The 13,213-nt window shown below is 38.7% G+C and overlaps 1 protein-coding gene and 1 long non-coding RNA gene across 3 annotated transcripts in view; one reads left to right on the top strand and one right to left on the bottom strand.

The window, feature by feature from the left end:
* LOC141572209 (uncharacterized) overlaps window positions 1–13,213 on the bottom strand; it is a 78,713-nt gene that overhangs the window by 40,051 nt on the left and 25,449 nt on the right. The gene's annotated exons all lie outside the window — the stretch shown is intronic.
* The window catches only part of CCDC83 (coiled-coil domain containing 83), a 43,608-nt gene that overhangs the window by 18,337 nt on the left and 12,058 nt on the right, over window positions 1–13,213 (top strand). Inside the window, exons 4-7 of the mRNA XM_019739561.2 lie at window positions 297–459; window positions 3,608–3,775; window positions 10,097–10,188; window positions 12,792–12,860. Of these exons, the coding sequence (XP_019595120.2) occupies window positions 297–459; window positions 3,608–3,775; window positions 10,097–10,188; window positions 12,792–12,860 (492 nt within the window). The remainder of the gene's footprint in view (window positions 1–296; window positions 460–3,607; window positions 3,776–10,096; window positions 10,189–12,791; window positions 12,861–13,213) is intronic.

The following is a 13,213-nucleotide window of genomic DNA, read 5'->3' as shown; positions in this document are numbered from 1 at the left end:
TAATATCCAAGGTCTAATTTTAATGTTCAGTGATCCTATGATAGGAGGGTGGTAGCCTGGTAGATTACTAGCACAATTTTTTTAATGTGAATTCCTATTCTGTGGTTACTGTTTTGATAGGTTTAATTTCAAGTCTTCCACCTTCCATATACTTTTAGAGATATTATTATTGTATAACTTATTTCATTAAATGTTTCTTTCTCACTTTGCAAGCCTCAATGTATGACTCTATTTTGAGTAAAATCAATATAAATACTTTAGCAGATACAGGTAACTACTGTTGATTTTCACGACAGAACAGACACTTAAAGAATGAACAGACTTGGCACATACGGGACCTCCTGAAAGAACTGAGTGAAGACAAGTTAGAAGGATTAACAGTTGTAACAAGAAACGATGTTGAAACAGCAATGAAGGAAAAGTGGAAGTTTGAAAGAGACCAGGAACAAAACTTGAAAGGTGATTTAGGGACTTGGGAAATTATCATAAAGCTGTATCAAGCTATTTCTTGATGATATTAATGCTTCTGTTTCCTAACATGTTCATAATGCTGGGAACATATTTCAGATGACATCATTATCACCATAAACACATGTAGGTAAATGGGCAGCAGTGAAAAACAAAGATGAACACCGCCGGGCTTTTAGACACTGGACAATGTCCCGTTAGATGCCACTCGGAACTCCTCGCGGTGAGGATTGGTTCCTTCTTTTGGGAAATTCTCTTGTTCTATGGCTTCAGCCTCACTTTGGATTTGGGGATGATAAGGTGAATATAACGCTGAAGCTCTCCCCCACCCCATATCTCTAAGGGAGCTAAGCCTCCCATTTAGATGAGGAAAGAGGGATTCGAGTTGGAAAAGGGGACGTTTAGAGGGCGTGGGTAGAAATGATGCTAGGTGCAGAATGATGAAAAACCCAGGACATGGGCTTAGGAGCTACCATGGTCCTTGAGGTAAGTCACACACAGGCTTGGTATCTGTATTTTTCTTTTTAACTCCTATTCCTTCATCCCAAACTTGCTGCTAAGATTTCTAAAACGATTTTTGCCAGAATTTCCATAAATGCCATCTCTTCTAGGAAGCTGGAAAACATGAGAAAGAGACTTGAGTGCTATCAGAAAGCAGTACTAAAAGCTGGGAGGCAAGACAAGCGACTAGATTTCCCTAAATTTCTCCAAATACTTCAGAGAGCCTTCTTACACAAGCACTTTGCACAGAGCAGGCATTCCATTCATAGATATTTGTTGTTTTGAATGAAATAGTTACCATAACCAAACATGAATCAGCAAACTTCAGAATCTCCAAACTGTTCTCATAAACCTCCTCCTACCCAAGTCTCTTTACGGGCAACAGTGATGTCATGAGGTTGTAGATACTGTATTTTGCAGGGCTCCGCTCCAGGGGAGTTTTGCTTAAGTTTGGAAGGGATATTTTAACAAGTCCCTTGAGACGGGAGTGGGACCAAAACTGATACTCGGATGTGCTCACTAAACTGCCTTTGAAGAGGAATGGGCCCCGTTAGTTGAGGTGTGCCTGTTTATGGTTTGGACTGAGTGCCAAGGGTGTGTGTCATACAATCCTGGGGTGGAGCGGGATGAGTAAACACAGCAGAGGAGGACTGCGCGTGCGTGTGGTCCAAGAAAGAAAGAAGCCCACAGATGCGGAGGAAGAGAGGGAAAGGAGACCACAGACACGTCTGAAAAGGTTGTGTTACATGCCAGGTAGTCGCTTGTGACTCAATTTAGTTTGTGAAGCAGCAGCCGCAGCTTCACGTGACCGCTGGTTTCAGTGCATCAGGCCCATCCAGACCTAGTGAAGCACAAGCTGCCTCACGGCAAGATCCGAGGGAATTCCTACGCACAGTAGGATTTGAGAAGTACTGATGTAACCACTTTCGTCCAACTTTTGTAACTCTTTCACTTGCAAGGATAAAAATCCAACCCAAATTGGCCTAAGCATCAAGAGTGTATTCATTTTTTCATACATCAAGCAGAAAGGGGCAGGGTGCTAGTGACGTGGACACAGCCTCACGTGCTGTCAGATCTCAGCTTGTTGTTAATCTCCCCTCCCCCTCCTTACCTCTCCTCCCCTCTCGCCCTCCCCCATCCTCCCACCTCTCTTATCCCTCTTCTTTTCTCTCAGTCTCCTCCCTGAAAGTTGGCTCCTTTTGCTGAGGCTATTGTCCCCACCAGGCTGGGACTCTAACCATAGACACCTTTGATCTTACATCCTTATAACCTCAAAATGGAGACAAAAGAGACATGTTTTCCACAAGTTTCAGTGAAAATATTTCTACGAAGGGCACATGCTCACCCCTGAACCAATCCTTATGATCAGGAGAAGGGGTCGCTGTAACTGGGCTACGTATTTGGCAAAGGCAGGAGAAGTGTGTCACTAGAGGAGAAGGGAGGAGGGGTTCTGGGAAAGGAGAACAGCAGTCACTACTCTACACCCACCTCTTGCAAAATCTCTAGTGACATCAGTTAACACTCCCCACAAAAGCTGAATGTGCCCGAGCCTGAGACAGCAGCAGTCTGCTCAAATAAGAGGACGGCTGACCATCCGGGTTATAGGAGTATTAACTGTTTAATGACAATAACAGGTGCCATTTATTAAGGGATTTTAAAAATACGTAATCTCATTTACATCTTTGGAAAAAGATGTGTCTGGAGTCCTTATGGACCTCTGGACAGAAGCTCACCCCCACTGGCCTGATTGAAATGCATCAGACATTCCGTGAACATTTATTGAGCACCAATGAATTGCCAGACTCTGTGCTCAGTAGTGGATTTACAGAGATGACTAAGACGTGGTGCTGCCATCAGGGGGCTCTCAAACAAGGTGGTGTGCAGTCGAGAGCCACAGAGCTGTTCAGGTACCTGGCTCTTTGTAATGCTTCCTTTCCCAGAATACTCAGAGGCATGATACTGAGCCTTACGATTAAGTAGAATATCAGGTTTAGCAAGTGTACCGGGGCAAATTGAAAGTTTGTATAGTAGAGATAAATTAATATTTGTACATATTTAAGTGGGGAACTTATATTTCACTCTGGTGTCTTATAAGTGGGGGTGGGAGAAGACCTATTGTTATAACTATCATATGCTATCCTTTTACACAAATGAACTTTAGATGACAGAATCAAACAACTTACTTACAAAAATGGTTGCCAAACACCATGGAACGATACAAGGTGAAATCACTTTGTCCAGAAGCATAATGGCCAGAAAAAAAATCACAATTTACTAATAAAAAGTATATGTGATGTATTGTACAAGATGGGACCCTTATCAAGTTATCACAGGAATGATTTAAACTTGTGAGTTCCTAGGCATATAGTTTAATTGTCTAAAATAGTTCTCAATTACAGCCCCAAACCACATATCTACTTTAGAATTGTAAGTGTAATTTTACTAAGATTTTGAATCATGAGGAATACTTAAACAATTGTTTGAACAGTTTAGATTTCCTTAAGTGGTACATATAAAATTGGATTTATGAGATAATAGCATTTTAATATCAGACCCTAACTTCATAAAATCAGATTGTATCATATAATGGTTGCAAGGACAATAGAAATGACATGGGGTTTTGATTTTCTTTCAACAGATATGCGACTGCAAATAAGTAACACTGAGAAACTACTACTTGAGAAACTCAGTGAGAAGGAATATTGGGAAGAGTACAAGAATTCAGGGAGTGAAAAACATGCTAAACTCATTATCTCCTTACAAAATGACATCAATAAAGTTAAAGAGAATGCAGAGAAAATGTCAGGTCAGTTGCAACGATGCTGGTTCAAGTTCAGTAAAAATTCTTTAAAAGGCAGACATTCCGTAGAAGAAAAGAATGGGTACTCCTTGAATCATTCATTCCTCTCTGCTGTTAGCACAAGCAGTTATGAGCCTAATAAAGGCAAAGGTGGAGGGAGGGAGTAAAGAAACTATCCCAGGATTACCTATGATACTGAGAAGGGCAAGTAAAAGGATGAGGCAGATGTGGAGAAACCCTGAAAGCAGCTGATTTCAAGGAGGAAGTTTCATTTAGTGGGTGGTGTCTATGTGCTCCTCCACCTGCTCTGGTGTAAGTCCACTGAGGCAGGAGGGGCCTGGGACTGGGTTATATTAGAAAGGAAATTCACTGAGGCATGCTAAAGCAATCTAGCCAGGCTGGACAACCAGAATTATTACATAATGAGAAATGTTCAAGTAAATGCTAAGTTGTAGTCAGAAAACACTGGAGAACAAACGTGAGACGGGAAGTGGAGAGGGGATGGAACAGGATGGAATCAGTTGTGATGAAGTTTACGAGGAGTAGCTTTGGGAACCATGAGACCACCTGTCTGTCACTGAGGTGAGCATGTGGCTTAAAAGAACACCAGAGTCTCAAAGACAGGCAAGTCAAAGGATAGTACAAATGGGAGAAATCTGGCCTGTGGGTGGATGACCGTTCTGAGCCCAGCTGGTGATGGTGCCTTGCATTGTAGAGGGTTCATGTGAGGTCATTCCCATCATCCCCTGCGGAGGAGGCCCTGTCCAGACACTCCAATTCTGGACTCATTTTTATGTAGGCTTCTCAGCTCAGGGCCTCTGTACCACAAATGGTAGCATAAATCTGGCCCCAAATCAGTCTGCTCTTGGAGTTATAATTTTTCAAAAGGTTCTCCTCCTCAAAAGAAAAGTACAGAGTGAGAGTGACACTCTCCTACCCTCTCTAGACCCAGCCATTCATATCCTCTCTCTAGACAAAACCACTATTACCAATTCCTTATGTAGTCTTTCAGAAATATTTTATGCATATTTCAATATATACAAGTATATCACAAACAGCACGCTACGGATGAGATTTTACACTTGTTGTTTCATGTACCAGCATGAACATCCTTAGAGATCTGTACATATGAGTATTTCGTCATCCTCCCAATGGCTACTTTGTTTTGTTGTACTATAATTTTTTAACCAGTCCTCTACTCATAAGCATTTAGGTTGTTTCCAGTCTTTTCCTATTACAAATAATGCTGAAATGAATATCCTTACACATATCTCATTACTGCAATGAATATTCTTCTATTTATATAATTGAATGTATGTGTATCTCTAAAGAGAAATGGCTGGTCCAAACAGCCTATTTGTTATTATTTTGATAGGCGTGGCCCTCCATAGAGGTTGTACTCAGTGTACTCCTCCTGGCTTGCATGAGGATGCCTAACTTCCCACGTCTTTGACAACCAGGGATGTTTTCCAACTTTTTCTTCTTTGCCAATCTTATAGGTAGGAAATAGTATCTCATTGTAGCTTTAATTTCCATGTCTCTTTTTATAACCACCAGTGGATATAGTTTCATAAGTTCAAGAACCATATGAATTTCCTTTTATGTGAACCACCTGTTCACATCCTTTGCCCATTTTTTTATTGTGTCATGGAGCTCTTTACATTTTCAGGAAATCAGCTCTTTACCTTATATAAGATGCAAATATTTTTCCCATTTGTCATTAGTCTTTTGTTTGTAGGGCGTATGTATGAGCAAATTTTGTAATTTTATAGTGCCCAATTTATCAGTCTTTGATTTTATGATTTCTGAGATTATGAATAAATTCTCTAATATTTTCTTCTAGAATTTTTATGGCTTCATTTTTACATTTAAATCTTTTATTTTTTTCCAGTTGTCCCAACATCATTCATCAAATAATCCATTTTACTCTACTGATCTGAGATGCTGACTTTATCATACTTTAATTTCCCATGTATATTTGGATCTCTTTCTGTGCTTTCTGTTCTGTTTCATTGATCTGTCTGTGTATTTGTGCCCCAGTACCATACTTTTACAATAGTTATTGTTCTTGCATGTTTAAAAAATTTTAAATAATTTATCCAGCATTTCTTTATTTTATAGTTTTAAAATAGGAAGGGTGATCTTCTCATATAAACTTAACTCATTATCTTGGTTAGAAATTTGGATGATTTCTTTGAACTAAAAATTTTCATGCTATTGGGATGGTGGTAATAACATTTATATATTGAACTACTTGCTGGTTGTACCTCAGTTTATAGCTGATTTTAGGTGTCATGAAAAAATGGCTGTTAGGGGTTATCTCATTTGCTATTAGCTTGAGGCACTTCTAACCATGCAGCAACAACTCTTCTAGGGGATTTTAAAGCACTTTAGGGATCACTAATTGGACACAATGAATAAGAGCAAGACCACTAAATCAATTTATCTGAAGCCTTACAATCATTCTCCCCTCTTCTCCCACCTCTGCCCTTCTTCCCTGATTTTTCTGGAATTCTCCTCCCACATCCATGATGATGGGGTTTGTGATAGTTACACTACTATACTTGCAAGGAATAAGTATTTTAGGGGAAAAATGGGGGGTTATTATAACTGAAACGGTATATTTAAATGAAACTTTTTCAGTCTCAGTTTAAACTGGGGTGACCATATAATGGATACCATATTTGCAAGTAAAGTGTTATACCACCATGCAAACTTGCAACATGATGAGTCAGAAAACTGGTTTCATACTTTCAACCACTGAACTGCAGTCTATAAAAGAAGTTGGAGAGGCTGAGGAAAGATTGCTAGAAAGTAGGGGACAGTTTTTGAAATGAGCTCTTGGCATGCTATTAGCTCTACACTGTCTGCCAAAGGAGCAGGTGAAGGGTAATTCCTCCTTCACCTCAAATCAAGATGGAAGTTCTTTAAGGAAACTCCTCAGATTATTCGATGTGTCCCCTACAGTTTGGGGAACATTGAGATCTAGTTTATCACCCATCCCTGAGAAATCTAAGGGATGCGCGGCTGACTAGCTCATAACCATGTTTTCCCGAAAATAAGACCTAGTCAGACCATCAGCTCTAATGCATTTTTTTGGAGCAAAAATTAATATAATACCAGGTCTTATTTTACTGTTGTATAAGACCGGGTATAATATAATATAATATAATATAATATAATATAATATAATATAATATAATATAATATAATATAATAGCGGGTCATATATTAATTTTTGCTCCAAAAGACACATTAAAGCTGATTGTCCAGCTAGGTCTTATTTTCGAGGAAACATGGTAAGTAGTGGAAATGGGATTTGAACCCAGGTGTGTCAGACCCCAAGCCAATATGCTGCAAATAGTCCCCCCAGCTCTGTGATTCAGTGAGGTAGGGATGGCTCTCTAACACACACTGTGCCTGAAGAAATTTCTGTATGGCCTGTACTGCCACCTGCCCCCACTCAGTTTTCTCCAAGTGGGGCTAAAAGGAGGCCACCGTCACAGCGGAGGATCCGCACAGTAAAGCTGTGTGACACCTGAAGTGTGTGAAGAGTGGACAACAGACTCCCAAGAGGCTGTGAAGGAGTAAACCAAAGCAGAGCCACACATAACAGAGAAAGGAGAACAAAGCAAAGCAAACTTCAGCCAGCGCGGTTTTGCAGTCAGCTTCTGAGAAGTGATCACATGAGACCGGGCATCTGAGCAGCCAGCAGTCTCAAGGCACAAAAGCCATGTCCCCCACACTTCCATTCACAATGTCTCAAACTTATATGAGAAGGAGACTCTTCTACTCCCAGTTTCTCTGGCTTCATTTGTATTTACAAATGAATGGTTAATAGTTGCTACCTAAAAACATCATCTAAATTGCAAAGGATAACAATGAGATTTGCACATCCTCCCTTGTGCTGGTTACTCTGCTTTTAAGAAGAAAAAGAGTCCATAGAGTTTTATATGGAATTTGGAACAGAGTTGGATGTTATTGCTTTTTTCATATTCATATGGCAATAGAGAGAGCTACAACTTCAGTCAGGGTATAGTTATTTGGTCATCGATTTTTTATGATTTACAGCAGAGAATTAATATTTGATGTTACCAAGCTCCAGGTTTTATGGTTTCTTTCAGATGCTAAAAATGTAAAATCCATTACAGCTAAACTCTTGATCCACTGCAACTTTGAGACTGATCGATGTGTTTTGTTGGGTAGAAAGTTCAAATAATACCCAGCATTAGTCTAGTGGACTAGGTCCTGAATTTTAAAAGAAATTCCATCAGAAATGAGATTGAAATGATTAATACATTCAAGTGATTACTCTGAATAAGTAAGAAAAATGCACATTATAGAGATGAGCATATGTAGGTTGGAATAATGAAGACTTCCATTTTCTTATTCTCTAGATGTCAAGTGAGACCAGTCCCCAAAACTTCACGAACTCTCTTGTTTATAAACCGCTGCCTCCATCAGACACTCTCATTCCAACTCCATTAGAGGCAGAAACTGATCATTCCAGCCCCCTTTCTGGCCACTCCACAACTTGGGGTACTCTCCCCTTCTTCCTTTTACTCCCCCTTCCTCTCCCCAGCAAACTTGCTCCTGAAGTGCCATCACTGGCTGCGGCTAGCGTGTGCCGAAGCCTCAGAGTACTGCCCGCCAAAGGCTTGCAGTTTGCCAAACTTCTTTTTTTTTCCAAAATATTTTCAATGTCTGTTGTGTCTCAGGGACTGCAGTCATAGAAAGATATGGAAGAAAGTTCTCACACTCTGCTTTCAGAGTCTTCATCTAATAGGAGAAGTAGTTATGCCAGTACAAAGTACAGGTGAGGGCTGAAGAACTCCTGCCAAGCTCCCTGGCTCCCTTTCCAGAGCCTTAGTTTGGCTACAAACATTTGAAAGACCAGACCTGCAGATCTCCTACAAGGTCGCCAAAGAACCCTGAGAGCTGTGCTCTGGCTGACTTGGTCTGTGGAGAAACTTCTCCCTTTGAAACAATGTCCTAAATGGCAGTGAGTTTCCGCAGCACTATTGGTTCAATACTATTATTTAGTTATAGAATAAGTTGAATGGGTCTCTGGACCAGTCCAGAAATCTAGCCACTGTAATTGTCATCATTTGTATGGGAAAATACTTTCTGACTTCCAAATAATTATCCTTAAGTCATTATAAAACACACACACACACACACACACACACACACACACACACACACACCTAATGGGGACTTATAATATAGATGTTATAAAGCACAACAAACTTTATTCTCGAATTTGAAGTAGTACAGTTCCCTCCTGTTGCACCTGGCTGACTCCCTCACTTTATTCAATCTTTGCTCAAATGTTACCTCCTCAAAGAAGCTTTCTCTTGATCACCTTATCGAAAACAGAAAATTTTAGTTTTTCTTCATCACAAACATCACCACCTGAAAATATTTATTTGCTCATTTATGTATTTATGGTCTGACTCCCCCACTAGAATGTACATGGCATAAGGACAGGGGTTTTGTCTCTTATTCGGCAGTATTCCCTGTGCTTTAAATAGTGTCACGCATATCAAAAAAGCTTGATGATGACGTGTATAAAACAATGAACAAACTGAACTCATTCATCCAGCTTTATTTCTCTTCACTTTGTAAAGTAGCCGTAACGTCATTGTTTAACAAAAGCACTTCCCTTAAACAGGGGTGTTGATTATATGATCTCTAAGCAACTTTCAAGGCCTAAAATTTTACGATCCTTTGCTCTCTCAATTCTCACATTTATGACCTGAGAAAATTGGCAGAGGATAAAGAATCTGCACTTGGTCTCTGTTCTCCTGTCTTGCTCTGAACCCAACTCAAAGCCAGGTCTACCGACTTTCACAGCCCCTCTACCACTCTCTCCTCTTCTCATTTTGTCCTTCCTGTCCCAGGAAACATGCAAAGAATATTGGAAATTCATTTAGTTGGAGTCAGATGTACAGGATGCTACACAAGTGGATAATCAAATCTTCTTTCTATTTCTTTTGTGGAATCAGAAGTTGTGGGACATAAAGGGCAGACGGCCACCCAAGTAATAAGTGTTGGAAATTCTCTCTTTGGAGAGAGTCCTTTCAAATACAAATATTCACGGGAGAGATATCATCTTAAAACTAATTCACATTAAGATGTTAATAAATTATTGGAGCAATTTGTTCTCATTGGAGGTAGTAGATGCTTCATTAAAAATGTGCCCTGAAAATTCAGGGGGAAAATGTGTAGAAAGGAGAAGTGGGGATCATAAAAGCTAAAATCTACAAACATCTTAGTTTTTTTACCTGATCAGTCTTGTAAAGGCTTCTCTTTTTCTTTTTAAAGAACAATATAAGATCACTCTGGAAGATGCTAGAAAGAGAATAATCAGAGAAACTTTGTTGCAACTGGACCAAAAGAAGGAATGGGCCACGCAGGTATATTTCAATTTTCTGAAAAACGAAGTAAAACAAAACTTTCCCCCCTATTTTTTTCTTGTGGTATAATAGTTAAAAACTTGGGTTCTTAAGTTAGGCAGTTTTTCAGATTTCAGTTCTACCACTTATTGGGTGTACAAACTAAATTTGTTACTGGAATTTTCTGGGCTTCAGTTCCCTAATGTATAAAAAGGGGATGGTAATATTTACCTTTAAAGAATAGTAGGTATGAGGATTGAATGAGATGATTTAAACAGCATAGTGTCTCATAGAGAACAAGAGCTCAGTAAATTATTATTCAGTTACTTTTAAAGTATAATAATAATGGCTGCAATGAATTATTAAAGAAAAGTTTTGCATGAATTATATACTGAAATATAATTTGTCTAAAAAAATAAAAAGTACTTTCTTACATATCCAAACCTAAGAGAGTATACTTTACATGGCTTGAGCTTTAAAAATTTGGGATACAAAAAAATTACTTGAGATACAATTTCCAATCTTATATGTTTTCTAATCTCTGTTTTGCACAGAATATATGACTCTCTTTTCTTTTCACTGTCCTTCCTCTGTCCTCAGACGACTAAATCAATGAGGTCCCGCTGGGATTGTCTCTTCATCTGGAACAACTCTTCTTCAGAATCATAAATTCTGGACTTTTCTCAAGTTCTTCACCAAATTTCACTTGCAATTGTTTATTGCTTCCCTGTTGGTTCAATTGTTCTTTTACTGTTACTGTCCTATGGCACGAGTTTTACCGATTACACAAAAACAGAAGATTACGGAGAACTGACCGTAATGGTTTGTCTGCTTCCCATGCAATTCGGCCACTTTGTAACTGAATCTGACTAAATAGTGAAATCGACAATTAAGGGATCTGACCATAGTTAAGATGATAAAAAGTGTATATGTAGATCAAATATGCTTCCAGGATACATATGCAACATACAATGAGGACTGTTCTGGATACTGTTCCTAGCATTTTACATTTAAGTCTCACTTGCTAATAAGAAAACTGAAGCACAAAAAAAAATTTGTGGTTTGCCCATGCAAGTGGCAGAATCAAGATTCCATTCAAGATGTCTCCTTCAGACCATTGCTCTTAATCATTACACTATATACTTCTTCTCTCTACGTAATCAAACACCCACACACATGAATGGTGTTTCCTCATTTTATCTGGCTATGTTATCATATCGTGTAACTTCCTATAATCCACTGTTGCACATCATTGGTTGTATATTGGAGGCACCTGAGAAATTTGTTTAACCCAGGTAGTGCCTGGGACCCACCCGCAGAGATGCTCATGTAATTGGCCTGGGATGTTGCCTGGGCTTCTGGATTTTCAAAGCATCCTGGAGACTCTAACATGTGGCCAAAGTTGCAAACTATGGCTCCTTTGTCAGTGAATTCAGCCATTAGCCAACTAACTAACTTCAGTTATGAGCCACTTCCTACTTTTGTTCAAATGAAATTCTATGTTCGAGGAAGCTTTAGAAGTATCAATTGTAGCTGGAGTTTAAAAGTCCCTGGTTCCTAGGAAATTATAGGTCCCCTCTTAGTTAATTAGCAGGATTTAAAGAAACAATTTTATTGTAAATCTTCCAACTCTAAAGATTTAGATATATTTAGCCTTAACATATTTTAAATTTATTTGTCCCATGTTTATGAACGAGAAGATTTTTCTTAATTTCTCTTCTTTGGTTGTGCCCTTCAGTTGTTAACTATTAAATCTGTAACATGGTATCCATATAAAAGTACCTCACAGATAAATATGATCTGTCATCCACTATAAAGTTCCTTTAGGTGAAGCTGTAAATATCCAAGTAATTAAAAATGGATTTCTATTTTGTAAACCTACTGACTAAGTAAGGCTTTGCTTGTTTTCTTTGTCTAAAATGCCTTTATGCGGGTGACTGTCTAGTTATAGCCTGCCACCCTGAAACTATTTGCTATTAGGTTTGTAAATATGTATATTGCTATTACTGACATGAGAAGAGGAGAGAAAGTGGTAGAGAGTCCGTAAAAATCAGTAGACCTGGTTCTGAGTTGGACTCAGAGCAAGAGAGGAGCACAGAGATGAAGAAGTACAGATTCTGTATCCTCTCTGGATTTTCTTAGGTCATACCTGTCAGAATTGAGAGCACAAAGGATCATAAAATTTTAGGCCTTGAAAGTTGCCTAGAGTCAAATTTAAAAAGATAGTAATGTAATCAATTCATACTTTTGCTATATGTTGGGTTACTTGAAGAATATTTGATCACTGCAACTTAGCCATTTTAATCATAGAGCAGATCACTTACTGGTTGATTTCACCATGTCAGTCAGATTCAGTCACAATGGAGGCGACATTGACTAGGCAGCCATTGTCCAGTTCTCTAAACTGAGTTGCCTATATTAAGCAGTGCAAATCAGCAAAAGCAATATGGTAGGATAGTAAAGAAAGAACTGAACCAAAAGTTCTTAGGTATGTCTCCAAAGTAATTGCAAAAAAAAATTTTAAATGAATGATCATCTAAGTTAATTGTGCACCCTCATTGCTAAAATTGTGAATCGCCATGTGGCAACTTTACCTTAATAGAGAAACTTTTTTTTTTTTTTAGAATGCTCTAAGATTCATTGACAAGGGCAACTATCAAGAGATCTGGGAGAATGACTGGCTAAAAAGAGAGGTGAGTGGAATTTTTAAAAACAATTTTTTTCTCATTTTTTTTGAACTGTAAATGACTTTTATTTATGAGCTGAAGTTATGGGGAAAGCATAGAACTGTGACTGGCTGAGGTAAAATAAAATTCAAGTGGAAACTTAATTTTATTACAAGCTGTCACTCAATGCATACCACAAATAATTTAAATAATAGCCAGAAATCATTTTTGGCATTACAATTCACAAAATATACTCAAAGCTTCTTTATGGCATAAGATTGATCTGGTCTTCCTCAGGACCCCACTTCCTTCTGGGTGATGAGAGAAAGGCTATAGGCTCATTCTAACCTCTTGTCCGCGACTGTAAATTGCCCCTTTGG

Source organism: Rhinolophus sinicus, linkage group LG06 (assembly GCF_036562045.2).
Source record: "Rhinolophus sinicus isolate RSC01 linkage group LG06, ASM3656204v1, whole genome shotgun sequence".
Classification (NCBI taxonomy): domain Eukaryota; kingdom Metazoa; phylum Chordata; class Mammalia; order Chiroptera; family Rhinolophidae; genus Rhinolophus; species Rhinolophus sinicus.
The sequence above is the reverse complement of the archived record's forward strand: the minus strand, read 5'-3'. Positions and strand labels throughout refer to the sequence as shown.